Source organism: Gymnoscopelus braueri (assembly GCF_963280865.1).
Source record: "Gymnoscopelus braueri genome assembly, chromosome: 23".
Taxonomy (NCBI): Eukaryota; Metazoa; Chordata; class Actinopteri; order Myctophiformes; family Myctophidae; genus Gymnoscopelus; species Gymnoscopelus braueri.
This window is the reverse complement of record NC_137625.1, coordinates 29,106,362-29,133,509: the sequence shown is the minus strand read 5'-3', so window position 1 is coordinate 29,133,509 and position 27,148 is coordinate 29,106,362. Positions and strand designations below refer to the sequence as shown.

Below are 27,148 nucleotides of genomic sequence, written 5' to 3'. Positions count from 1 at the left end.
GAGGTGAGGTTGTAGCTGGTGAGGTTGCTAATGGTGATTCCGGTGGTGCAGATCAGATCCAGGGTGTGTCCTTTTTTATGGGTAGGGAAGTCGACGTGTTGAGTGATATTGAACGAGTTCAGAATGTCCAGGAAGTCTGTGGCAGTTTTACAGGTGGAGGAATCCAAATGCAAATTAAAGTCCCCCAGAAGTAAAACAGATGGAGATATGGCGCAGAGTTGAGTGAGGAATTCAGAGAGATCGGAGAGGAATGCTGGGTTGGGTTTGGGGGGGCGGTAGATGACTGCAGTGACCAGGGGTTTGGGGCCGGGTAATTTAAATGACTGTTGCTCAAATGAGGAGGGGGTTGTGATGGCAATAGGAGAGGGTTTGAAGTGCTGGCGGTATATTGTGGCTAAACCACCAGCATGACCAGTGCGTGGTTTGTCCATGTAAACATATCCGGGGGGTGTAGCTTTGTTGAGTAGACTGTATTCCTGAGGTATTTGCCAAGTTTCGGTTATGCAGAAAAAGTCAATGTTATTGTCGATAATGAATTCAGTGAGTATTGCGCCTTTTTTATTGAGTGACCGGGTGTTGAATAGAGAAAATTTGAGAGTTGGGTGGTATTGGATGGGGGGGGGGGGGCTTTGGTGAGTGGTCGCAGATAGGCAGAGCTCACGTGTGGTTTGTTGTTGTGAGTGTGATGACGTATGACGACATTGGAGGCGGGGCGGTTGTTTGTCCAGAGTGTGGGGATACAGTGGTCAGTCCGGGGGTAAATAAACTTTCTGCGTGAGCTACGGTGGATATATCTGGGTCGGCGAAGAAGTCCGTGTTTACTGATGGCTGTTGTGATGCGCGATGAGATGGGGATGTTTTTATTAAGTTCAAGCAGATGTGAGGCGGAGAATTTGAGTGGCATGCTGTGGGAGATGTCGGAGATGGACGTTGAAGTGGATTCGCTGGCCATTGGCCACTTCAAACTTGTTGGCCAGGAGTGGAGAAACAGGCACAACACAAACATCCACAGCATGGCAGAGGAGTGGGGCTATTGTCCGTGGAAAGCAGGAGGAGCACGCGAGGCAACGTGCGGTTGTTAGTGAACGTTAGCCGATAGCCGCCTAGGCAGTGGCAGGAGCCAGGCTAGCTGGTTAGCGTGCTGATCAGCCCCAGGCTGGTGGTGAGAGAAGACGAGCCGGCCGACAACGAGGACAAGCTCCGGGGCAGAGGAGATGGGGGTTAAAAAAGCTGTGTGGGGGTAGCCAACTAGCCTTCACTAGCGTGCCACCCCAACAGCTTGCTGCCCCGGGCTCGCGACGAGTGAGGATCGACCCGTCAACCACACCACCAACCTAGGGCAAGAGGCAGCAGCTTTCGAGCGGAAAAAAAAAGTGATCGGTTGGGTGATGAATGGATCTGAACGATGGCAGAGACAGATCCGGCTGGAGTTTGCAGGTGAAGCGGGTCCAGGAGGAGTTGCAGCCCGAGTTGACAGCTGGAGGTAGCTAGCACCAGCTAACAGCACCAGGTAGGTCCAAGAACGGGTTATAACATAAGGGAAGTTAAATAAACAGAGGAGGGTAAATAAGGTAGTTAGCAACAAAAGAAAATAGATAAAGAAAAAGGGACTAAACTGACTAAACTGACCAAAACTCAACCTAAAATTCAAACCTAAAACCTAATCTCAGACGGAGAAGCGGCGAATAAAACAGCGCCAGCGTCCTCTCACGTCCTCTCTCTCTGACAGCACTGACAGCACTGTCAGTGCACTACAGGAGGGCTGTGCACTCTGTCCTTGCAAACGTGGTAGGTTTACTGTCTGTCTCTCTGAATTTCAGTATTATTAAATTGTAGGTTAACACGGCCCCTTGTTATTTCAGTGCCAGTGACACTACTGCTGCTTTGTTGGGTGTATAATTACACCAGTGAGAACGTCAGCCCTCGTTCGGGCTTAGTCTACATGCACTCTTTACATTCCCCTAACGGCCTACTGTGACTGATTGGGACAAGTGGGACCACGCGGAAACTGTGCTGATATTGCCAAATATGGTTTAAAGGTTGTTGTCCATTCATTGCCGCCTCGTCCCCATACAAAGTATTTTTTTATTAATTTCCTTATTATTTGTGATTTATCGTTTTGGGTTTATTTTGTTTATTTTGTTATTTTTGTTTTGTACAAGCGGGCACATAGGCCTATAACCGACACTTCCTTTACCTCTGGTAACTGTCAAATGGAAAAGTATGTAATTTTAATGTATCACTGAGTTTGCAGGAGTGGTGATGGGGATCCATGTTGAGACCATGCAGGTGACGGCCGCCCTTTTTTAGTTTATAGTTTTAGTCGACGAAATCACACTGATACACATACACAAAACCATTATTTGAAGCTCATACAGTGTAGCACTGGTTGACCTGTCTGGTACAGGCCAGCTGATGCCACACCACTGGCTTATCCTAAAATGAACCTATCCCATAGGTCGATAGTATAGCGTGTAGGTGCAGGCATATTTGATAGATTGGTTATATTTTATTAACAAGATTGTTAACTGTACAGGTAGTACAGTCAAAAGTTATGCTAAAAGGATAACACAAAAGGCCTCAGGGGCTTGTTTCCCTTGTGGTCCATTTTACCCAATTCATCATTGAGACTACAATACATACTATATGTATTGTATACATACACGGTTTTCAAATCAATAGGCTTAAGCTCCATTCACATCGCCCAGTGTGGCGCAAAACATTAACTTTACATGACATTAACTTTATGCAAATTGGAGTTTTAATATTTCCCTCAGTGTCATGAAGCGGGACAGCAAACCTCCTTCACACCTCCCAAACCCTGATCTCTGGTGCAGGAGGAATTCCAACTTTCAGCCTTCAGCCAATCAGAGTACAGCTTGATCTCAGTGGGCAGGGATTGGGCTCAGCCGAGCCGAGTCAGTCGACAGAACAGTACCGAAATATATATATATATATATATATATATATTAAAATAGCAGCTGTATACTGTGTGTAACATAAAGGATGACTGAGCAACGACATGGCATATATATGCACTGAAATAAAGGGATTTATAACCAACAAGTCCGTGGAGGCGTCCCTGATCCACCCCATGCAGCTCTCCTGGGGAGAGGAGACAGGATAGATCCGGTTCTCACCGGAGCTCTGTGGAAGCAGCATGTCACCGCGCTGAACACCGGAGGCCGACTGTGGACGAAGCACACACTCACAAAAATGAATATTAAAGTTGTTAAACTAGCAGGACAGCAGGCAGTGGTAGCGGGATGACATTTGCAGACATTTGGCAGGTCATTTGGCAGCTTATTTATAAACGTTCTAATAATTTCTATCCATAAATAGGTCATGCAGTAACTAAATAGACTTGTTTCTTATCTACTGCTGCTATTTTACATTTTTGATTTCAAAATGCGCTCCTGTTCAAACAGCCATGTTTTCACACAGGCCGAGACATGAGTGACAGATGCCACTCATAACCTTGGACACGCCCAATTATTGACTTTGGCGCTGCACTTCTCGTGTGCTTAGCGGCTGTTTTGCGTGACACATGGCGGTCTGAACGAAGTTTGAGGCTTGTCAGCACAGGTTTTCTCCGCTGTTCCATGACCATACAGTACATTTAATGATAATAATAATAATAACTTGGATTTATATAGTGCCTTTCAGAAACCCAAGGACGCTTTACAGTACACAAAAATAACAAATTAATTGCCAAAAGCCAGGGTAAATAAATGTCTCTTCAGTGCGGACTTGAAGGAGTCCAATGTTGGCATCTGGCGAATCTCCATTGGGAGAGAGTTCCAGAGGTCAGGGGCTGCCACGCTGAAAGCTCTATCGCCAAGGGTCCGCCTGTTGCTACGAGGGGTGGTGAGGAGCCCCGAGTCGGAAGACCTCAGGTCCCGCTCTGGGATGTAATTGTCCAGGAGGTCCGAGAGGTACCCTGGGGCTAGGGCATGGAGAGCTTTATAGGTGAGGAGGAGTAGTTTGTATGTGATGCGGAACTTAACCGGAAGCCAGTGGAGGTGTTTGAGGGTGGGGTACATTGAATTTATGAATCCATTTTAAAACATCTGCTAAATATTCTGCCATTGACACTGGAAATACATGATTGCAAATAGATTTAAAAAATCCAAAATTCTTCTTTAAAGGCGAATGCATGAATTGCTTATTTCTTTTTAATATCAAGGCATTCTAGGCTATGACAATTTAGACATTTTCCCAAGAAAAAGATTTTCTAGTACTTTTCAAAATAGTGAAAATAGCAGATCTACAAGATCGGGTCGCATCTTGACACGATATGTGGGATTGCGACACATGAGCTTTTACATCTGCTATTTTTGCAATAGTCAAAAGTACAGTACGTGTCTTTGAAATAAAGTTGGGTACAAATACTCGAGTAAAGTAGATTCTCAAAAAAATTACTTAAAGTATGCTACTTTACTCAAATCCTTCCCACTCAGACCCTTTTCTAGACAGCTCGCCTCCTACAGAGCCACGACGCAAAAAAAAAAGGGGTGCAGACTTTGACATTATGCTGTGTTCTTGAGGACATTGTTGGGGACGTTCTGTTAAAAAGGTGCAGTGGGCATATAAATAATAAAGCCTGACAGCGTGTCGCAGGTTCGAATCCCGATCCCGACGGCGTTTAATGCGTGTCACTCCCCATCCCTCTCTACCTACTGTAGGCTACTATTTATATAGGCATTAAAAGCCCAAAAATAAATCTAAAAAAAAGGTCCAGTAACATTAATATAGTTCTGTTGTGGATATTGTGTTGTAAAAAAAGAGGTGCAAATACATTATGTTGTGTTGTGTGTTGTGGATATTACTTTAAAAAAAGGGGTGCAAAAAGGAACATTACGTTGTGTTGCTGTGGATGTTCTGTAGTAAAAAAAGAAGAGGTACTGAAACATTACATTATGTTCTATTGTGGATATTCTGTTGTAAAAAAAGAGGTACACATTGACATGGTGTTGTGCTGAGGCTATGTGGATATAAAAAAAAGGTCATGTAAAACAAAGGAAAGAAATGAACTAGCACAACCATTAACATTATCTTATGTCGTTGAGGATATTCTTTTCTATTATAATAAAAAAATGTGTGCAAAAATTTACTTTTTGTTTAAAAGAAAAGAAAAGAAAAAAGTGAGAAGATGTAATGATATGCTACTTTACGATGGCTACTGTAGTAAGCAAGGGGTCCTGGACAATGATGAGAGTTATTTGCCTTGATAACAGATGGTCAGTCACATCTCATTACAATAATAATAAAAAATCAGGGTATATTAATACCCTGGAAGTAATTTTCTAATTTTTCAGCTAAATGACTTAAAATTCTTCTTCTTCGCCACCCTCTCCCCCCATCTCAACGGAGTCAAGTCCAACCTCCTCATAATCCTTCTCCAGGGCTGCCATGTCCTCTCTGGCCTCAGAGAACTCTCCCTCCTCCATACCCTCACCTACATACCAGTGAACGAAAGCACGCTTGGCATACATCAGATCGAACTTGTGGTCAAGCCGGGCCCAGGCCTCAGCGATTGCAGTGGTGTTACTCAGCATGCACACAGCCCTTTGGACCTTGGCCAGATCTCCACCAGGTACAACCGTTGGGGGCTGGTAGTTGATGCCGACTTTGAAACCAGTTGGGCACCAGTCGACAAACTGGATCTTACGGTTGGCCTTGATCATGCCAATAGCAGCATTGACATCTTTGGGCACCACATCGCCACGGTACAGCAGGCAGCAGGCCATGTACTTGCCATGACGAGGGTCGCATTTCACCATCTGATTTCCTGGCTCAAAGCAGGCATTAGTGATTTCACTCACTGACAGCTGCTCGTGATAAGCCTTTTCAGCAGAGATGACAGGGGCATAGGTAGCCAGCGGGAAATGGATACGAGGATATGGAACCAAGTTGGTCTGGAACTCCGTCACATCAACGTTTAGAGCACCATCGAAACGAAGGGAGGCTGTGATGGAGGACACGATCTGACTAATGAGCCTGTTGAGGTTGGTGTAGGTAGGACAATCAATATCAAGGTTCCTACGGCAGATATCATAGATGGCCTCATTATCAACCATGAAGGAACAGTCAGAGTGCTCCAGCGTGGTGTGGGTGGTCAGAATGGAGTTGTAAGGTTCCACCACCGCAGTGGACACCTGAGGAGCTGGGTAGATGGAAAACTCCAGCTTGGACTTCTTGCCGTATTCAACAGAGAGTCGCTCCATCAGCAGGGAGGTTAAACCAGAGCCAGTGCCGCCTCCGAAGCTGCGGAAGACCAAGAAACCCTGAAGACCAGTGCACTGATCCGAGAGTTTGCGGATCCTGTCCACCACAATTTCAATGATCTCCTTGCCAATGGTGTAGTGTCCACGGGCATAGTTGTTGGCAGCATCCTCTTTGCCAGTGATCAGCTGCTCAGGATGGAACAAATGGCGGTAGGTCCCAGAGCGCACCTCATCAATGACAGTGGGCTCCAGATCTATAAAGACCACTCTAGGGACGTACTTTCCAGCCCCAGTCTCGGTGAAGAAGGTGTTGAAGGAATCATCTCCTCCTCCAATGGTCTTGTCACTGGGCATTTGTCCATCCGGCTGGATCCCATGTTCTAGACAATAGAGCTCCCAGCAGGCATTGCCAATCTGGACGCCGGCCTGGCCGATGTGGATAGAAATGCACTCACGCATCCCTGTCCAACTTAATCGATTCTATTCCTTTATTTCAAATCTAAGTGATTCCTTCTTCTGCTTCTGCTTCCTGTTTTACAGCAGGTGAATACACACCTTATATACTCTAGGTTCTCTAAATGGTCTAACGTCACACACACTGTTGCCTAACAACACAGGTTTTTGCAGGCATTAGGGTTGGGATTTTAACGATTTTGGTTCCTTAAGGAAGATACACACTGCAGGATATTTGGTCTGATAATGCTGTCGGGGACCTTTTTTGACGCTCGCAGACAAAACCTCCCGATCTGACGCAGATCGGCCTTTGATCGGCGAGATAATGCCCGCTGTGTGTGAAAGGCTCTGCGACAGGACCTGGCCGTGATCATCCGCTCTGCGATGGCTTCCCGACCGTTTTGAAATATCTAGCTGGTTAGATATTCAGCTGTGTCGCAGACTGAAAATCATGCAATGTGAAAGGGGCTCCGATCAGCTTTGCGAGCAGTGAGTTGTTTCAACCAATGAGAGAACCGTACCAGGTAGCTGGGGGCGTGTCACTGGACGTATAAGCTGCTGGGGTCAGAGTTGAAGGCCAAGTTCATTTGCATCCAAAGCAAAACAAACTGGAGACAATGGCACCGAAAAAAGCCACACAGAAAAAGAACCATCCACGCGAGCCACAAAACACATGGACACCAGAGAAGGAGAATCGAATGGTGGAGCTCTGGCAGGAGCAGCACTTGCTATATGATATTTCACATGAGAGATATCATGACAAGGTTGTGAAGGCACGCATATTGCAGGAAATGGCCAGTGAGTTGGACATTTCAGGTGAGCCATGTATAATTATTTAGTGTAGGCCTACCTAGTTTCTTCTGTTGTAATAATAAAGGATGCATTTAATTAGGCTATAGCAGGTTTGGATATTTGTACAACAAACCCTGCACCGTGATTGGCCAATCACAGTCTATTCAGGACTGTGATTGGCCAGTGTCACATGACACATGTGCATAGCCCTATAAAAAACCATAACTTAAAAAACAACTTTTTTTTAAGTTATGGTTTCTTCCATCATAAAGAGTGTTTCAATAAATGTATTTATTTTTTGTACATGATTGGTTGACTCCATTCAGTATTGTGATTAGCTAGCAAGACACCGCCCACTTCACACAGGGTGTGATTTTTTCTTATTTTCTTTCAAGTGAAAGAACTTGAAACGAGGCAATCATCATTGAGAACTCAATATTCTAAACATTTGAAGCCAGCCAAAAGTGGTAGTGCCCCCAAGCCACAGACAATCCGGACCAAATGGCTTTTGAGGGTGCTGGACTTTTTTAAAAGCCTCATATTGCCCATCGACAATCTGCGACAACGGTATGTATTAAAAAGTATTGGCCTACAAATGTACTTAAAGTAAATGTAAAAGTAGGCTGCTGTAACCGACACGTTGATAACAGAGCGACGTCGCGGGCAAACCGTTAAAATACCAGACTGCCACACCAAGGGGCTGTTTGGGATTTCCCACTATCTCTCTCCCATCCTGCTAAAGATAACGTAGATGACATCAAAGATGAGAACCAGGAAGGAAGGGCAAATCTTGCGAGAAAGCAGGCCTTGGAGATCATTCAGGCAGATGGCCGTCACCTCCACACCGGGAGGTGAAAAAGGCACACTGCCCCCTTTGTGAACTCCCCCACACACACACACACACACACACACACACACACACACACACACACACACACACACACACACACACACACAGAGACATTCCCCCCCCCCCCTTTTCTCTCTCTCTCTCTCTCTCTTTGGAGCGCATTGAAAACCCCGGTTTGCCACAAAAAGACATTTTGCACGTGACCTCATGAAGACGACATATGAACTATGGACAATAATGAACAAATGTATTAACTATGTTGTAATTACCAAATGTGTGTCTTGGGTTGAGAATTGACCAAGAGATTGGTCAAGCGCCACAATGTCTGGGCTCTCCTGTCCAGGAGTCGTGACACCCGCGCCAGATAAGGAATTAGCATAGTAATGACATTTGACCACATGAAAGGATTTTAGGGTATAAAGATCCCACACAGACCACACTCTTTGCTCAAAGCCGCCAAGGGATGACCCTCTCCCTGGCTCTCCCATCACCAACCAACGACGAGGAGGGTTAATCACCTTCCTTTGACTCTGCAAACGAGACGATCCACGGGACACCCAAGTCCCCGTCGCACGGAGGCCTACCACGGCCTCACTCTCGTCTCCCAGAGGCAGCGAGCACTGAAAGAGCATCAGTGCGCCCTTCTCCAAGAGGACATCGTCGCGGTCAACTCGGCGACCCGATCTCCGCCACCGTCGACGCTAACTCAGTCTGCCATTACACTGAGATTCCCGAACTCTGCGACCACTCGCTAGAACAAGTGCCAAGTTGGGCTTTAGGGCGCGCCTGTGTATCTTTCTCCCGAATCCAGAGTCTCCGGACTCAGGCCCTATCCGGGTCTAAAGGTGTGTTGAACCATTTTGATTTGTGCATTAATCTTAAGGCGACGTTACTGTGTTTACAAGAGAATATCTGTTATAGTTGAGCATAGCTCAGAAGGTGTTACAATAATGCATTCCCAATGCGATTCCTTCTTTTCCTCCCTGTGACTTTTTCTCTCTCCTGTGTTTTTATCTCCCCACATTTAACTACATACACAACATAAGTTTCTGTTTCCCAAGCTTTGCTTTATAAATACTTGTAACAGTGAAGTCTGAATAAACCCATTTTATTATAAAATTGAATCTCTGATTTTTGGTGGCTTTTGTCCGACCAGGTTATAAGTGTTTCCTTGTTGTTTGATGACATTTATATTAACCAGTCAAGAACTCACGTTACACAACCGTGACGTAAGTTTCATATAGCGATACATGTACACATACAAATGTGTATATGTGTTGTGATATGGTAATTGATTCATAAATTATATTTTATATGATTTGTGAAGTAATTACGTCTTGTGTATGAATATGCTGTGATATTATCAAGTGTACTCACTACACTGCTCATTCTGCAGAATGTATAAAAACGTTTTGAAATGAGCAGATCTACAAGCTCGAGCTTGTACATCGATTATAAAAATAAAAAAAAAGTGTACATACTGTAGGCCCAAAATGATTAATGTATGTTTTGTAATAATAATCAGAGGTGGGACAAAGTCCCTATGTTGCAAGTCCAAGTCGAGTCTCAAGTCTTTGCTCTCAAGTCCCGAGTCAAGTCCAAGTCAACACAGGCAAGTCCCCAGTCAAGTCCAAGTCCTGAACTTTTTGTTTCAAGTCCCAACCAAGTCCTAAGCATTTTGTTTCAAGTCCCGACCAAGTCCTTACCTTTTGTTTTGAGTCCCAAACAAGTCCCACCAAGACATAATACTAATTAATGATATGTAAAGATTTACATAAATCATGAGCATTTTCCACAATTTGCATTTATTATTAAACAAGGGTTCTGGAGTCCACCAACATAATGCAGATACTGTACATTTCAATTTCCTCTGCGAGGACAGGGTTTAAAGCACCACTCTGTACAATGGGGTGGTTGTAGTTTGTCTCTCTGCTCTTCTATTGAGCCATTTAGATCATGTCAAAGGTCATGTCTCACCGAGACACAGGATCTGACACAAATTCAATGTTTCCCCTGAGCAAGCAGGCTCTTATTACAATGGTAAAATGTCATTACTTGCACTGAAACCGTGTTCAAATCCAGGGTAGAAGAGGAATGTTACTGTACATTATATACCAATACCAAACTATTTTACATGTCATACAAAAGATAATCAGATAAACTTAAATAATAACTTAAACTGTGCACAAAAATAAGGAAGACTATAATACAATCAAACATTAAACTGATGCTCTAATTCACTGTTCCAAAACAAAACAACAGATAATCAGATGGCTGTAACTCACTCACATTGTCTCTATAACTTTCTCTTCCCAAATGTGTAAGATATTTTCAGCAAAGGACAAAAAATGTAAGGAAATGAATAGAACATAGGATTTAGTAATTCAGGAATAATCTGTGTGTGTGTGCGCGTGTGTGTGTGTGTGTGTGTGTGTGTGTGTGTGTGTGTGTGTGTGTGTGTGTGTGTGCGCGTGTGTGTGGGGGTGTGGTGTGGTGTGGTGTGGTGAGAGTGTGTGTGTGTGTGTACTAATGTTTTCTCAAGGCCCTATAATGCATTATTGCATTTGCAAAAGACCAGATTGCCCAAAAGTGTGTCAGTCATTTGTGCCCGATGGGGCCGCATTATGATTCCACCATGGCTGAAAACTCGCTCCACCGGAGCACTGGAGGCAGGCACTGCCAATACCCTGGTGGCCAATCGGTACAGTGAAGAAAGACCTTTCATGTGCGTTGCCCAGAATGAGAGCGCCTTCTGTCCTTCACATATGTCAAGGTAGTGACTTAGCTGTAGTGATGGAGAAGTCCCAACAGCTTTCTTCCGTCTCTTTTGGTATGCAGCAAACAGACCTTCACTTTCTCCAAGGTCATCTCGGGCTTCTTCTTCAACAAGAGACACAGGCTCCTCAACCTGTACAGCATCTTGTAGGATCAGTTCTGCCAACACATAAAAAAGAAACAGAAAAAAGCCCTTAATTACTATTATTGTTGATGATGCAGTGTGTTTAACTGACTAAGTATTATTGTTGCAGTCAATTACATCAAATTATAAGAAATTAGTTACAATATTAATAATATTTACCTTTCACTCGTTGTTCAACCAGTGCCTTGACTTCAGGACTGACCAGCACATGGTGCTCCACCCACATCAGACTAAAGGCTGGATCCAAGACAGCTGCTTCAAGGTAGATTGGATCTCCAAAGGGGGCAGTGATTCCATCCTGTGCTATGGCCATTTTAACATTGATGAAGATTCCAAGAAATCTTTTGTTCAGGGATGCCTGGAGACTTCTGACCAGACCGCTCTGGAAACGGACATTAGGCTTCAGCTTCTCAAGGTGGTGATTCAGGGACAGGACAGAAGGAACGACAGAACTTATTGTGACTACCTTCTCCCCCTGTGTCAAATCTGTTGCTTCTCCAAATGGGTTCAAGATTTCCACTAACTCCTTCAACAGGTTCCACTCTCGTGTTGTGAACGACAACTCCTTGTGCCCAGCATCGTTTACAACATCAGAGAGCTTTGCATGTTCATAATGGAGAACCGCCTTCACTTGCCTCAGTGTTGAGTTCCATCTTGTGTTGACAGCAGCAGGGATGCCTCTCTGTTCTCCAAATTTAGCAGTAAACTTATCTCTAAACGTTGAGCTTGTGTGCAGCATTGAGCTCAGTTTGGATAACTTTGAGAGAGCAGGAGATGACACTTTAGTTTCTTTTAAACCGTCTCCCACCACCAGCTGAAGAGTGTGCGCAAAACACTGCAAGCGCTGTTTTTTTGCCATAGCAGCATCTACTGTCTGTTGATCTTCCAGGGAGAGTTCATTCCAGAGCTCTGGGTCATCAATATGATCATCTTCATATACTTCATCTTCGTGTTCAGTGGGGAAGCACACCGTGAATGCTTTCCGCATGTTAGCAGCATTATCACAAATAATGTAGTCTACTTTATCTTTTATGTTGTACTCATCACATATAGCCTCAAACTGATCACAGATTCTCTCGGCTGTGTGTGAGCCTTTGAAGCGGTCGCAGGCCAATAGGTTGGACTTTAGCTGTAGGCTCTCTGCATCCTTCTCAATATAGTGCACAGTGACACCAAGGAACCCCCTCATCCTCCGGTCGGACCAAATGTCCACAGTGACTGAGACATGTTCTGTGTTGCTCAACTGAGTTTTCAATGTTGAACGTCTCTCTGCAGCAATGTCCTCTGTTTTTGATGTCAGTGTTCTGCGACTCACTGGGTTGTATTTGCCGTCAACTAATTTCATGAAGTGCCGAAAACTGGGGTGTTCTACAATAGCAAAGGGCAAGTTGCAGTCAATTACTAAATCGTACAGTATTGCATCGCTTTCTGCTGTGGATGAGTGGAGCTGTACTGATGTACACCGGTGTCCATGAACTGGGCGATTGGAGGCTGTGATGGGCTGCTTGTGCTGGGCCTGGATTTACTGAGCTTGTATGCTTCATGTCTGTAAAATAGCATATAAAACAGATGTCATAAAATGCCTTGTAGCCCTACATGAATTCCAGTTGAAACCACTTTTTCTTCATTTATGATTAATTTCATCCCCCCTCAGTCCCTCCCTGCCCCCTTGTCTCTCTCTGTCTACAATGTTAACTTATGGGCAGGGGTCATAAATATATCCATACAGGGACAAATGTGTCTGTGGCAAGACTTGGCCTGGTCCGTGGCATATTCTAGATTTTGTTTTTACACACCATTATAATGTTCTTATTTTGATCATAAGACCCAATTACTGAATGTCAGTCTCCAGGTTTTCCTCAGAATATGTATGACACTGATTTACTATGACACTCTATGTATGGTACATTAGGAGACCACTAGGACAGTGGTTCTCAAACGTTTTATTTTTGTAAAAATACAAAAGTATTGGTATCAAAATGTACTTAAAGTACCAAAAGTAGAAAGTACTCATAATGCAGAATGTTCCATTTCACAAGTTTTCAAATGTATACAAATATTTTGAAAATAGCAGATCTACAAGCTTATTGTGAGCTTGTAGATCTGCTATTTGGCTAATTTCAAATGGCCGAATGTATATAGCTAAACATTTTATTAAGTAAAGTACTTGAGTAAATGTACTTACGTGGAAAGTTACTTTGTTTCCACCACTGGTTATTATAGTTTGCACTTAGGCTAGCACACACAGTAATGTTAATGTGAAGTAGGTCTTCTCTCTCTCTCCAGTTACAATAATGTTTTCCCTCCCACTTGTAGAACATTAGCTTAGCCTTAGGTTACTTATATCTCCACTTACATTTCTTTGTGCACCTTCTGCAAGTGCCGATTGAAGTTCGAGGTAGTTGCAATTCCATCGGTGATTTTGGCACCGCATGTCTTGCATACTGCTTTTCTTGTCTTGTTGTCCTCCACCACGTAATCTTTAAAACCATAAGCTATAACTGCTGGAGTCGTCATTTTCTTCCACCCAGACCTCCAGCAGCAGCGACGGCAGGAGTGAAGCCGGTATGTGTTTGTTTACGTGCAACACGTGGAACACAGGCGACGCTAGTACACGCTACTACATGATTAAGGTTACCAGTTTAAATTAACAGAAATTAAAAGATGTGTCCTGTATTGAACTGATACTTTAATGTCGGGGAATCAATACGAATTACATGGCGATTTATGTGCTGTCCTCCTGTCTCGTTGTTGTTGTGTTACCGTCAATGGGAGTTTGTCAGCGTTGCCATGTATGGTGAGAGAAATAAGCAAACCGACCCCAAAAACCCAACGCAAAAACAAGCCATTTTTTTCTCCAAAACGTTGCGGAAAATAAGCGGACTTGGCAACACTATGCTAGGCGTCACTGACGGCCGGTTAGTTGACGCAACACTTTTTAAACATTTTAATATTATTTGGGCTTGCTGTAAGGTATTAAGTGACTTGAAAATGTTCAAGTCAAGAGGTCTCAAGTCAAGTCAAGTCTCAAGTCCTTGGTGTTCAAGTCAAGTCAAGTCTCAAGTCTTTGGCATTCAAGTCCCAAGCAAGTCCAAGTCTATTTTTGATTTGATCAAGCAAGTCTAAAGTCATCAAAATCGGGACTCGAGTCCAAGTCGAGTCTCGAGTCTCGAGTCCAAGTCCCCACCTCTGATAATAATGCAACTCCAGAAGTAACTAGTAACTATATTGTTAAAATAATTGTAATGTAGTAGTAATTACAGTACTTGAGCACATGTACTTTACTTTCCACCACTGACAACGTTTCCTTGACTTTTTGTTTAACCTCTGTTCCAGCTTGAATTGCCAGCCAGCGACGTGGAAGAAGAGGATCAGACCGAAGATTCTGATGATCCATCACAGTCACAAACACCAAACACCTGGCACACCATCATCACAATACTCCTCCATGCAACTCAGCCTCTCCCATGCAACTCCCGAAGCATGTGAAATGCCCTGATCACCTGCACTCTCAGTCTCATCAGCACCAGCATCCTCACCTGCACCTGCAACATCAACTGCACACACCAGTGTCAGCAGGAAGGCCCCCCCGCCTTCCTGCTGACACTGGTGTGTGCAGTTGATGTTGGGGGGGGGAAACGTAAAGGGAGATAATCTGACACTGAAATCGAAATGCTAAAACTTGTGGTTCTCAAACAAATGGCAGCCCAAGTTACTTCTGAACCACAAGGCCACTTCACAATTTTTGGTAAAGGGGTAGCGAACGAAATGAGGCAGATTCAGAGAGGGAGCCGAATCCCAAAATTAAAAGCCAAGGTCATGGCATTAATTTATGAGGCACAGTGTGATGACGATTCACCACCCTCCTCACCGGCGCCGTTGCCATATACGCCGTTCCCTCCACCGCCCCCATACATGCCCCATCCCTATTACCAACCACGAGGCATGCACAGCACATGCCTCAATACACTCAGGGTTTTGAACCACCACATGCCTCCCATGCCCAACAGTACGCGGCTCAGGGTTCTGAGCCTCGGGGCTCCCATGCCCAGCACGACCAGCAGCAGCAGTACGCGGCTCAGGGTTCTGAGCCTCGGGGCTCCCATGCCCAGCACGACCAGCAGCAGCAGTACGCGGCTCAGGGTTCTGAGCCTCGGGTTCCCATGCCCAGTAGCACCACCAAGGCCAATCGGTTAAGCCGACGGGCCGGGTTGGCCAATCAGGGACTTATGCCAGCGGTACTGATAGAGTTAATCTCTGTTATCTTAATTATCATAATGTGTCTAGGGTCCATAAACCTGTTTAAATATCAAATTAATATAATATATTGGCCTAATCCAGTCATGTTAAATGTACTCTGTGCTCCTATTTTCTCTGTGTCTATGCAAGCCAAGGTCAAACTAAGCTACAGGCTTTCTGTGGCTATCTATTGTTTTGAGAACACTGTATAGATGTTTTTTTCTACAGCTCCCTTCCTTCAGTGTCACCAAATCACCACTGACCAGTGACAGGTCAGAGCCGATGTCAACGTGTTGACCCAGACATGTGGACGCTGTTTGTCCAAAGATTAACTGTCACACCATCATCATCATCTTCATCATCTACCATCCTCATCTTCATCTGACGACAACTAGCATCATCGCTCTCCACCAATGGCAGGATTACACCTCCGACGGCTGGACGATTGATCTGTCTTCCATGATGTCATATGTTTATGTTAACGAACACGGTTAAAGTCCAGTGCTTTCTCTGTTAAACTGCAGAGAGACGCCGACCGATGATGCGTACCATACCTGTGACACTGTAACCTTCCATTCTCTCTGTCTGAATAATAAGATGTTTCATTATACCCAATGGCTGCCTGTGTTCTGAGTCTGGTTTTTCTTTGTCGCCGCTTTATGAAAGTATCTGGTACTTTGTGTGGGTCATAAGGAAAAACAACTCTATTAATTGGTCCAATCGAGCCAGGATATGGTTGAAATATGGTGGATGGGGGGAACTGAGCTATTGACCGGAACTGTACGGTCAGACTCTCTTCCCCCGGCAGACCATGTTTTAATACGTATCAAACGAACCAGCCTTGGGTGTAACGATTTATCACTTCTATTCAGATGAAGGTTATCTTTGAACAGTATCACAATTTATTTTTTTATTTTATTTTTTGGACCCGGACGCGATCGCTGGACCTTTGGACTTGCCCTTTGACCCTCGACATGTCTCAAATTCCACATGGTCCAGCCATCGGGGTCGGGATCCCTGAATCATCGATTTGATGAGTATATATTTTTATTTTTATTTTACCATGGTCCAGTGATTGGGATCTCCATGTAACTTCTCCCTGTGAACCTTGATCTGATGAGTATACCTTTTTATTTATTTTTATTTTATTGTCTTTACCGAACCATTTGTCTCATAATTCCTTGCCTGTTTTTAAATTACTGTTTAACACAACTCCGCTAGGGAGTCAGTCAAGTAAAAATGTTTTATCACCTTATATTCCTGGGAGGACATTCCTGAATGTCTCATAAATTCTCTTATCTACTTTGGTCATTATGTAGTTTGTCTTTGATGGTAGGGTCCGTTCTGTATATGTTTGTGAGACCACCAGACGCATCCTCGACGTTTTTTTACACTGATGTTTGACTATCAGCTGTTCCTTACAGTTATTTGTCTTTATTTATATATATATATTTATGTCAAGGCATCTAGAAATAACCCACAATTTAACTTGGGTGTTCGGTGCCTGTGGATATATATATAAATAAATGGATACATTTTTTTGTACCTCGAAATACCACGTTTTCACTTCATTGGTTTTCGGTGCGTGGAGATTTATCTAATATTAGTTTTACACTAGGTGCGGGGGGTTTGTCTTTGTGGTATCTGCGTATATATGTTACAGGACGATTGAATAACCAGGACGATTGAAGAAGGAGCGCTTGTTTTCAGGCAATTCTGTGAAACCAACGCTAGAGGGCAATGCAAGCCAGACTAGAGGGAGGGGGTGTGTGTGTGTGTGTGTGTGTGTGTGTGTGTGTGTGCGCGCGTTTGTGCGCACACGCATGCATGCACACACATGCGCACGCATGCACACACATGCGTGCGCGCATGCACGCGCCCGCGCACACACGCATTGTTTTAGTTTCTCCCTGAGACACACACACACACACACAGTGATCCATGAAAAGAACTATTCTGTCCCTATCGGTTTACAACTCGGACGGCGCTGTGTCGACTATCAGAGCATCGGCCGGTCAGCGCGGGCACTCGCGCGCCTCCTCGGCCTCAAGCTCTGCTGAGTCGGCGCGCCTCCGTCATGGACGATAACTATTATCACGTGCGTGTGAACGCGTGTTCAGCGTTCCCCTAGCGTAGCTTCCTGGTTGCTACATGGGGGGGAACAACAACAGACAGGTCCGCGTCGCATCAAAGTCCCGCCTCGCCCCGAAGCCCCGTGCCTAAAAACGAGCGCTCTGTCTTCAATCGTCCTGGTTATTCAATCGTACTGTGACATATATATATTTTGGACTCATTATACTTTATTTATACAGACACATTTGTCTCACCATTTCCCCGGCTCACCCTATGGGTTTTCCTCCAAGGTCTTGGTCCACAAAAGTGTTTGTATATTACGTTCACACCATTAGTTCTTTATAGTCCATGAGCCAGAGCCCCAAAATTGAGCAATGATTATCGAAAGAGTGGGCAAAACCAAACCTATATTAAATTGTTCATAGGGTCAATACGAGTAAATAAATATATGATAACCTTTCCACAGGAGCAGCTTTTTCATGGTTATCACACATTTTGTTATTTTCCCCATACGTACATGACAGGTGAAAAAATGACAAAATTTAAAAAAGAGTTATCATAATGAAACTTCCTGAGTTGATTACTTACATGAAGACAATGATTTATCGTATTACAAGTTTTTTGAAATTGTATATTTAAATATGCAAATTAGGAAAATATGCCCAAATTTGCATAACTTTCCAGAATCAACATTGGAACATTGGACAAAGCCAGAGTCAACATACTTATTTAATTTTGTTAAGATGTTGGAGTCAAAGGTTTTTAACAAGGGAATATTCAATATCTGGCTCAATTTTGGGGCTCTGGCTCATGGACTAAATGCCTAATTTGCATATTTAAATATACAATTTCAGAAAACTTGTAATACGATAAATCATTGTCTTCATGTAAGTAATCAACTCAGGAAGTTTCATTATGATAACTATTTTTAAAATTTTGTCATTCTTTTCACCTGTCATGTACGTATGGGGAAAATAACAAAATGTGTGATAACCATGAAAAAGCTGCTCCTGTGGAAAGGTTATCATATATTTATTTACTCGTATTGACCCTATGAACAATTTAATATAGGTTTGGTTTTGCCCACTCTTTCGATAATGAAATCTTGTCTGGCTCATGGACTATTACACTGATGTTTGCCTTTAATTCTGGCCGTATAGCCCGGTAGCGATTACTATTATTTACTCTATGAGTACATGCTGCTGGGTATACATGATATATTAATAGTGTCCCTCACCCCTCACTCATGCCAAATACTCCACTGAGAGGGATCCCAAATACTCCACTGAGGGATCCCAAATACTCCATTGTGTAAAGATGTAACATTTACATAGAGAGGGACGGGTAGGGGATTTGTCCTCTACCAATTTTACATCCCAAATACTCCACTTGAGAGGGCTTTGTTTGATGTGTGAGGACCTGCACGAATATATTTTATATATTGAACACAGACCGGTTTTATTTTGACCACTGTAGATTAAACCATCCATCCATTTAATATATTGAGCTTTAACAATAAGTTTTAAATGCCTTAATAATACATTTTATATGCCTTTGCTTGAACCTTCTGTTCTAATTTATTGAACCATCAATATATTTTGCCTTAATAATAAGTTTTAAATTATTTTAAATATTTTGAATATCATTTAAACTAATAAATAATACTGAACCCACTCAGGATAAAATCTTTTTGATTCCAAAATTAGTTTGTTGCTGAAATATCTATGTTCGGTATGTCTGTGTGTATTAATGAACGATTGTTTTTTTTTCTCTCTCTCTCTCTCTCTCTCTCTCTGTGGGTCCGCCAGTGCTGTCTTCTACGGTGTGAGTGCGAGGGAGTGAGGGAGCGTATGCAGGATGAGTCTCTATCTCTTTATCTTTTTTTCCCTTCTTCTATCTATGTAGGAGCGATTCAGCTATGCAGGCATGCGTGAATGTGTTTGAATGCGTTTGTCTGTCTTGCTCGTTCTCTAACAATTTTAGCCCAAATTTCATTAATTCTCCAGTCAGTTAGAACAAAGTTAAAATTTCCAAGGATAAGATCAGTGACAAATCATTAATTTAGCGTCATTCGCTCATCCAAGATGGCCACTCTGGTCTGAGACTCCATTTCCCATAATTCCTTCAGCAGGAAGTGTTAGCTTTGTGGTATGTTAGACACGGTTCCATGGCAACGTCATCCTACCGGCTACTGAGTCTCAAGTGAATTCCATTTAAAACATATATCAGTTAAATTAACCCTAATAAGATTCAATATATTCTAATATCAATATTGAAAAAAATTAACTATAATATTAAGTCTATTATAAAGTCATTTTGATTTATTTTAAAAGTTTTGAAAGTATTTTATCATTTTAAATTAAGATTTTTTTGAGCTTGTAGATCTGCTACTTTCCGAAAGCTCTTTAATTCTGTACTTATCTCATTTCAATATACTCTTCAGAACAAAGATGTTTATTCCTTATTTTTCATTGTAATATTTTAATTTTAAAAGTTTTAATTATAACTTTTTAATTTTTTTTAATGTTTTAATTTTTTCTCTCTTGATTTTCTGTTCGATTTTTTTCCTTTCTCATCAACAAATTCTCTGACACACACTATATTATAGATATATGGGTGTCAAATAGAGGGGAGTTTGATGAATATTTGATGATTTAAATATGATTTAATTTAAATGTTTAATGTGCTTTGTTTTGTGTTTGTTTCATTTTAGAACGAGAATGTAAGCCACTCCATTAATCCAATTCCCGGACAACAATAAGGTCACAATACCTGCTAATTGTGACATACAGGGCTAAACTTTAATTTTATATTTGGTTCCAAACTGTTTTAAACTCTATTTCATACAAGTCAACTGTAGGCTACTGCCATGCCGAACAGTAAATTTGATTTCCATCTATCTTACAGATTTCAACTTGTGTCTTGGATAGACAGATGTTTGCTGCCCACATGCCTACATGCAATCAGGAAGTATTTCTTGAGTTTTAAGACGATATCACGTAAGTTCTTTTCCCAAAATAAAGTGTAAAGTGATGTAAAATGTACATAGGGTTCAGAAGTGTCCCGTTCCATTTTAAATACTTGGACTTGATAAAAGATGCACAAGGATCGCAGCTCAACGAGGAGGGGAACTTTTCTATTTCTGAACGAGTACAGAATCGTCTTTGACCGGAGACGTAGGTTTCTTGTCAGATTTCAATTTGAAAACTTGTCAGATTGGTCAGTTGTCTCTCACTCTATCTCTCCGCTGCTGCTATGGGTCATTAACTGTGCTAAAATTGATTAATCCAAACATGTTGAAAAGGTTTGCTTGGGACGGAGACATTAGCTGAGATTTTTTTGAATTATAATAAAGTTATTTGCAAAGATGCAAAGGGAAAACTTTGTTGTGTGCTGGTGGTCTTACAATTTCATGAAATATAACCATTATATACAGTCCTTTTGAAGAAGTAAAATTTTGAATTAATATCTGAATAAATTAATACATTATATACAGTCCTTTTGAAGAAGTAAAAATGTGTATGTTATCTGAAGAACTAACAATTTATTTTTGCCCTTAAGTCATTTAAATCTTTGCCTGTCTGTGTCTGGTTTGGTTTGAATAATGTCACAAGGTACAATCAGCTTGCCCTTTGACCCTATCCAAATCATGATAAGATGTAGGCTTGATAGAGTTAATCTCTGTTATCTTAATTATCATAATGTGTCTAGGGTCCATAAACCTGTTTAAAAATCAAATTAATATAATATATTGGCCTAATCCAGTCATGTTAAATGTACTCTGTGCTCCTATTTTCTCTGTGTCTATGCAAGCCAAGGTCAAACTAAGCTACAGGCTTTCTGTGGCTATCTATTGTTTTGAGAACACTGTATCTAGATGTTCTTTTCTACAGCTCCCTTCCTTCAGTGTCACCAAATCACCACTGACCAGTGACAGGTCAGAGCCGATGTCAACGTGTTGACCCAGACATGTGGACGCTGTTTGTCCAAAGATTAACTGTCACACCATCATCTTCATCATCTACCATCCTCATCTTCATCATCTACCATCCTCATCTTCATCATCTTCATCTGACGACAACTAGCATCATCGCTCTCCACCAATGGCAGGATTACACCTCCGACGGCTGGACGATTGATCTGTCTTCCATGATGTCATTATGTTTATGTTAACGAACACGGTTAAAGTCCAGTGCTTTCTCTGTTAAACTGCAGAGAGACGCCGACCGATGATGCCTACAATACCTGTGACACTGTAACCTTCCATTCTCTCTGTCTGAATAATAAGATGTTTCATTATACCCAATGGCTGCCTGTGTTCTGAGTCTGTTTTTTCTTTGTCACCGCTTTATGAAAGTATCTGGTACTTTGTGTGGGTCATAAGGAAAAAACACTCTATTAGGTACAAACGTGACGTGACTCTCCGCCAATCTGTGAAGCCGACAGTTTGGGTTTGCCACTCAGGGAAACCAATACATACAATCTCTTGAACATACAGTAGCGTTTGTACATTCTCAGAGAGTGACACACACAGATTTGGTGAATTACTGTTAGGATACTATTAGGACTTGTAGTGAGTTTCTTGGCACTTTAAGTTAGTCTATGTCATAGACTAACTTAAAGTGCCAAGATACACACTACAAGTAGACTCTATGACATAAACTAAAGAAATTAGTTCAAAAAAATGAGCGCTCTACAACAGACTCTATGTTGTAGAGTGCTCATCTTTTTAGACCACGGTCTTTGGTCAAATTAATACTATTCTCATGTATTGAGAGCAGTCAAGCCTTAAATATTGTTTTGTGTCCTGTGTCATGCATATTTCTCCAGGCTACATAACGTTACATAAAAGGAAGAAAAACTCCATACATTTTTCCCAAGACACCAAGCAGTGGGCATACAACTCCGGACACACCTGCAAAAATCTATGTTGTTATGCAACGATTTGTGTTGTGTGATGTCAAGCCATTCAGTCAGCTTACAGTATATAAAGGTGTGTTGCAACCTAAATTTGCATTCAATAGTCACAATCAGGAAGAAATAGAACTAGAAAAATTAGAGCAACCAGAAATAGAACAAGCAGAAGCAGAAATACAAGCACAAGCAGAAATACAAGCACAAGCAGAAACAAGCAGAAGCAGAAGGAACAAATTCAAAGGCAGAAGAAGAAACTAATTCAGATTTGAGAGAAAATGCGTGAGTGCATTTCTATCCACATAGGGCAGGCTGGTGTCCAGGTCGGCAATGCCTGCTGGGAGCTCTACTGTCTGGAACATGGGATCCAGCCGGACGGACAGATGCCCAGTGACAAGACCATTGGAGGAGGAGATGATTCTTTTAACACTTTCTTCATCGAGACTGGGGCTGGAAAGTACGTCCCTAGAGTTGTTTTTATAGATCTGGAGCCAACTGTTATTGATGAAGTGCGCTCTGGGACCTACCGCCAGTTGTTCCATCCTGAGCAGCTGATCACTGGCAAGGAGGATGCTGCCAACAACTATGCCCGTGGACACTACACCGTTGGCAAGGAGATCATTGAAATTGTGGTGGACAGGATCCGCAAACTCTCGGATCAGTGCACTGGTCTTCAGGGTTTCTTGGTCTTCCGCAGCTTCGGAGGCGGCACTGGCTCTGGTTTAACCTCCCTGCTGATGGAGCGACTCTCTGTTGAATACGGCAAGAAGTCCAAGCTGGAGTTTTCCATCTACCCAGCTCCTCAGGTGTCCACTGCGGTGGTGGAACCTTACAACTCCATTCTGACCACCCACACCACGCTGGAGCACTCTGACTGTTCCTTCATGGTTGATAATGAGGCCATCTATGATATCTGCCGTAGGAACCTTGATATTGATTATCCTACCTACACCAACCTCAACAGGCTCATTAGTCAGATCGTGTCCTCCATCACGGCCTCCCTTCGTTTCGATGGTGCTCTAAATGTTGATGTGACGGAGTTCCAGACCAACTTGGTTCCATATCCTCGTATCCATTTCCCGATGGTAACCTATGCTCCTGTCATCTCTGCTGAAAAGGCTTATCACGAGCAGCTGTCAGTGAGTGAAATCACTAGTGCCTGCTTTGAGCCAGGAAATCAGATGGTGAAATGCGACCCTCGTCATGGCAAGTACATGGCCTGCTGCCTGCTGTACCGTGGCGATGTGGTGCCCAAAGATGTCAATGCTGCTATTGGCATGATCAAGGGCAACCGTAAGATCCAGTTTGTCGACTGGTGCCCAACTGGTTTCAAAGTCGGCATCAACTACCAGCCCCCAACGGTTGTACCTGGTGGAGATCTGGCCAAGGTCCAAAGGGCTGTGTGCATGCTGAGTAACACCACTGCAATCGCTGAGGCCTGGGCCCGGCTTGACCACAAGTTCGATCTGATGTATGCCAAGCGTGCTTTCGTTCACTGGTATGTAGGTGAGGGTATGGAGGAGGGAGAGTTCTCTGAGGCCAGAGAGGACATGGCAGCCCTGGAGAAGGATTATGAGGAGGTTGGACTTGACTCCGTTGAGATGGGTGGAGAGGGCGCCGAAGAGGAAGAATATTAAGTGATTTAGCCGGACATTTTGCTAGATCGTTATTATTGCCAGACCCAAGGGGTCGGGCTTACATGAGGCTTTGTACCTGTTTCGTCCCAATCTGGGAACCAATCGCCAACTGAAAATGAAAAACAGCGCCCTCTGCTGTTTGTTCTATGTCTGTTGGCTCTGGGCGGACGATAACGTAACACCAGAGCACAAGGAAACCGGTGTTTGTGATGCGCCTTCAGCGCATCACTTCCGGTTGGTGCGACTATGTTTTCATTCCCACTAACAATATTTCTACACGGAACACTAACACCACTTCTCCCAGAGAACATGGATCGTTTTGGTTATAAGCCCACTTGTTTCTATGATGAAAGAGTAAGTTAAAATGTGAATATATTTCCGTGGTTTTGTCTGCTCCGCGGACGCTATTGTTAAATTAGTTTCGGTTTGTTTCGAGGGGGAAAGATCGACGGACATGTGAATCCCACCCACTACATGTGATTGGGTAAAGCGCGGCCTACTTCCTGATCTGAATGCGCACTCGTTATGACGAACCTTCCCGACAGATTCCAACGCAGTGCAGAAGCTGTTCTTGAGAGATTAGTTTCGTCCATACATGGGCATGGTCACTTTGTCCTCCGGCCCCAGCCAAAAAGAAGTCTGTCACTTTGTCCTCCGGCCCCAGCCAAAAACAATTCTGTCCCCAAAAAAAGTCTGTCCATACATGGGCATAGAAGGGACACACGTCGTGCAAAGCACGACGTGTGTCCCAGCCATAAAAGTCTGTCCCCCTTTCGTCCATACATGGGCATAGACACAGGCTGACACGTTATGTGAAGTCTGGGTCTGGCAGAACCAGGTCTCCTGGTCTTGTTTTAATGAGAGGCGGCTGACCAGCACGTGAGCAGGCAAATAACTGTTTGTCTCTAATTGGATCATAGAAAAAAAGAAAACCCAGATGATGTATAGAAGATGTATGGATATGCTACTTTGACAAACAATGGCTACAGTATTATTGTAAGAGTTCCTGTTTTTTTTTCTCTTTTTATTCTTTTTTTTTCTTTTCTTTTTTCTTTTTTTTTTTTTTTCATTCCTTTTTTTGCCTTTTATTAAACAATGAAAATGAAAATACTGCTTTTGTGTGTTTCCAACTATAACATTTAACATTTAAATAGCAGGATTCCCAAGCAATCCTGCAAGTGACCGACAAGCCACAGCAAAATCCTCAATTAGGCTAGATTTTTTTATTATGTGGACAGCGCTACAGACTGTGCCACCATGCCCCCATATATTATGTCTTTTATCCACTGTTCCATTGCATTAGCTGCCACTTATATTGGCAAAAACGACGTTATGCGAAGCTCGGCCAATCGGTTAAGCCGACGGGCCGGGTTGGCCAATCAGGGACTTATACCGGCTAGGCGGTACAAACGTGACGTGACTCTCCGCCAATCTGTGAAGCTGACAGTTTGGGTTTTTTCCACTCAGGGAAACCGATACATACAATCTCGAACATAGCGTTTGTACATTCTCAGAGAGTGACACACACAGATTTGGTGAATTACTGTTAGGATACTATTAGGACTTGTGTGTTTCTTGGCACTTTAAGTTAGTCTATGTCATAGACTAACTTAAAGTGCCAAGAAACACACTACAAGTAGACTCTATGACATAAACTAAAGAAATGAGTGCCAAAAAATTAGCGCTCTACAAGAGACTCTACGTTGTAGAGCGCTCATCTTTTTAGACCACAGTCTGTGGTCATATTAATACTATTCTCATGTATTGCGAGCAGTCAAGCCTTAAATATTGTTTTGTGTCCTGTGTCATGCATATTTCTCCAGGCTACATAACGTTACATAAAAGGAAGAAAAACTCCATACATTTTTCCCAAGACACCAAGCAGTGAGTGGGCATACAATTCCAGACACACCTGCAAAAATCTATGTTGTTATGCAACGATTTGTGTTGTGTGATGTCAAGCCATTCAGTCAGCTTACAGTATATAAAGGTGTGTTGCAACCTAAAGTTGCATTCAATAGTCACAAACAGGAAGAAATAGAACAAGAAGAATTAGAGCAACAGAAATAGAACAAGCAGAAGCGGAATCACAAGCAGAAGCAGAAATACAAGCAGAAGCAGAAAAAAGCAGAAGCAGAAGAAACAAATTCAAAAGTAGAATAAGAAACTAATTCAGATTTAAGAGAAAATGCGTGAGTGCATTTCTATCCACATAGGACAGGCTGGTGTCCAGATCGGCAACGCCTGCTGGGAGCTCTACTGTCTGGAACATGGGATCCAGCCGGACGGACAAATGCCCAGTGACAAGACCATTGGAGGAGGAGATGATTCCTTTAACACTTTCTTCATCGAGACTGGGGCTGGAAAGTACGTCCCTAGAGTTGTTTTTATAGATCTGGAGCCAACTGTTATTGATGAAGTGCGCTCTGGGACCTACCGCCATTTGTTCCATCCTGAGCAGCTGATCACTGGCAAAGAGGATGCTGCCAACAACTATGCCCGTGGACACTACACCATTGGCAAGGAGATCATTGAAATTGTGGTGGACAGGATCCGCAAACTTTCGGATCAGTGCACTGGTCTTCAGGGTTTCCTGGTCTTCCGCAGCTTCGGAGGCGGCACTGGCTCTGGTTTAACCTCCCTGCTGATGGAGCGACTCTCTGTTGAATACGGCAAGAAGTCCAAGCTGGAGTTTTCCATCTACCCAGCTCCTCAGGTGTCCACTGCGGTGGTGGAACCTTACAACTCCATTCTGACCACCCACACCACGCTGGAGCACTCTGACTGTTCCTTCATGGTTGATAATGAGGCCATCTATGATATCTGCCGTAGGAACCTTGATATTGATTGTCCTACCTACACCAACCTCAACAGGCTCATTAGTCAGATCGTGTCCTCCATCACGGCCTCCCTTCGTTTCGATGGTGCTCTAAATGTTGATGTGACGGAGTTCCAGACCAACTTGGTTCCATATCCTCGTATCCATTTCCCGCTGGCTACCTATGCCCCTGTCATCTCTGCTGAAAAGGCGTATCACGAGCAG

The 27,148-nt window shown here is 43.1% G+C and overlaps 3 protein-coding genes across 3 annotated transcripts in view; 2 read left to right on the top strand and 1 right to left on the bottom strand.

Moving 5' to 3' along the window:
* Positions 1 to 5,327: 5,327 nt before the first annotated feature.
* LOC308079827 (tubulin alpha chain-like) lies at positions 5,328 to 6,686 on the bottom strand (the record flags this gene model as incomplete). Its single annotated transcript, XM_080421434.1, has 1 exon — positions 5,328 to 6,686. One exon carries the CDS (start codon positions 6,684 to 6,686, stop codon positions 5,328 to 5,330), a length of 1,359 nt encoding a protein of 452 aa, XP_080277560.1.
* A 16,060-nt stretch (positions 6,687 to 22,746) lies between these two features.
* On the top strand, positions 22,747 to 24,105 carry LOC308080082 (tubulin alpha chain-like; the record flags this gene model as incomplete). Its single annotated transcript, XM_080421811.1, has 1 exon — positions 22,747 to 24,105. One exon carries the CDS (start codon positions 22,747 to 22,749, stop codon positions 24,103 to 24,105), a length of 1,359 nt encoding a protein of 452 aa, XP_080277937.1.
* Positions 24,106 to 26,293: 2,188 nt separating this feature from the next.
* LOC308079386 (tubulin alpha-1C chain-like) overlaps positions 26,294 to 27,148 on the top strand; it is a gene marked incomplete at both ends in the record, with an annotated part of 1,359 nt that continues 504 nt past the window's right edge. Inside the window, one exon of the mRNA XM_080420845.1 lies at positions 26,294 to 27,148. This exon is cut by the window's right edge and continues 504 nt beyond it. Coding sequence (XP_080276971.1) covers positions 26,294 to 27,148 — 855 coding nt within the window.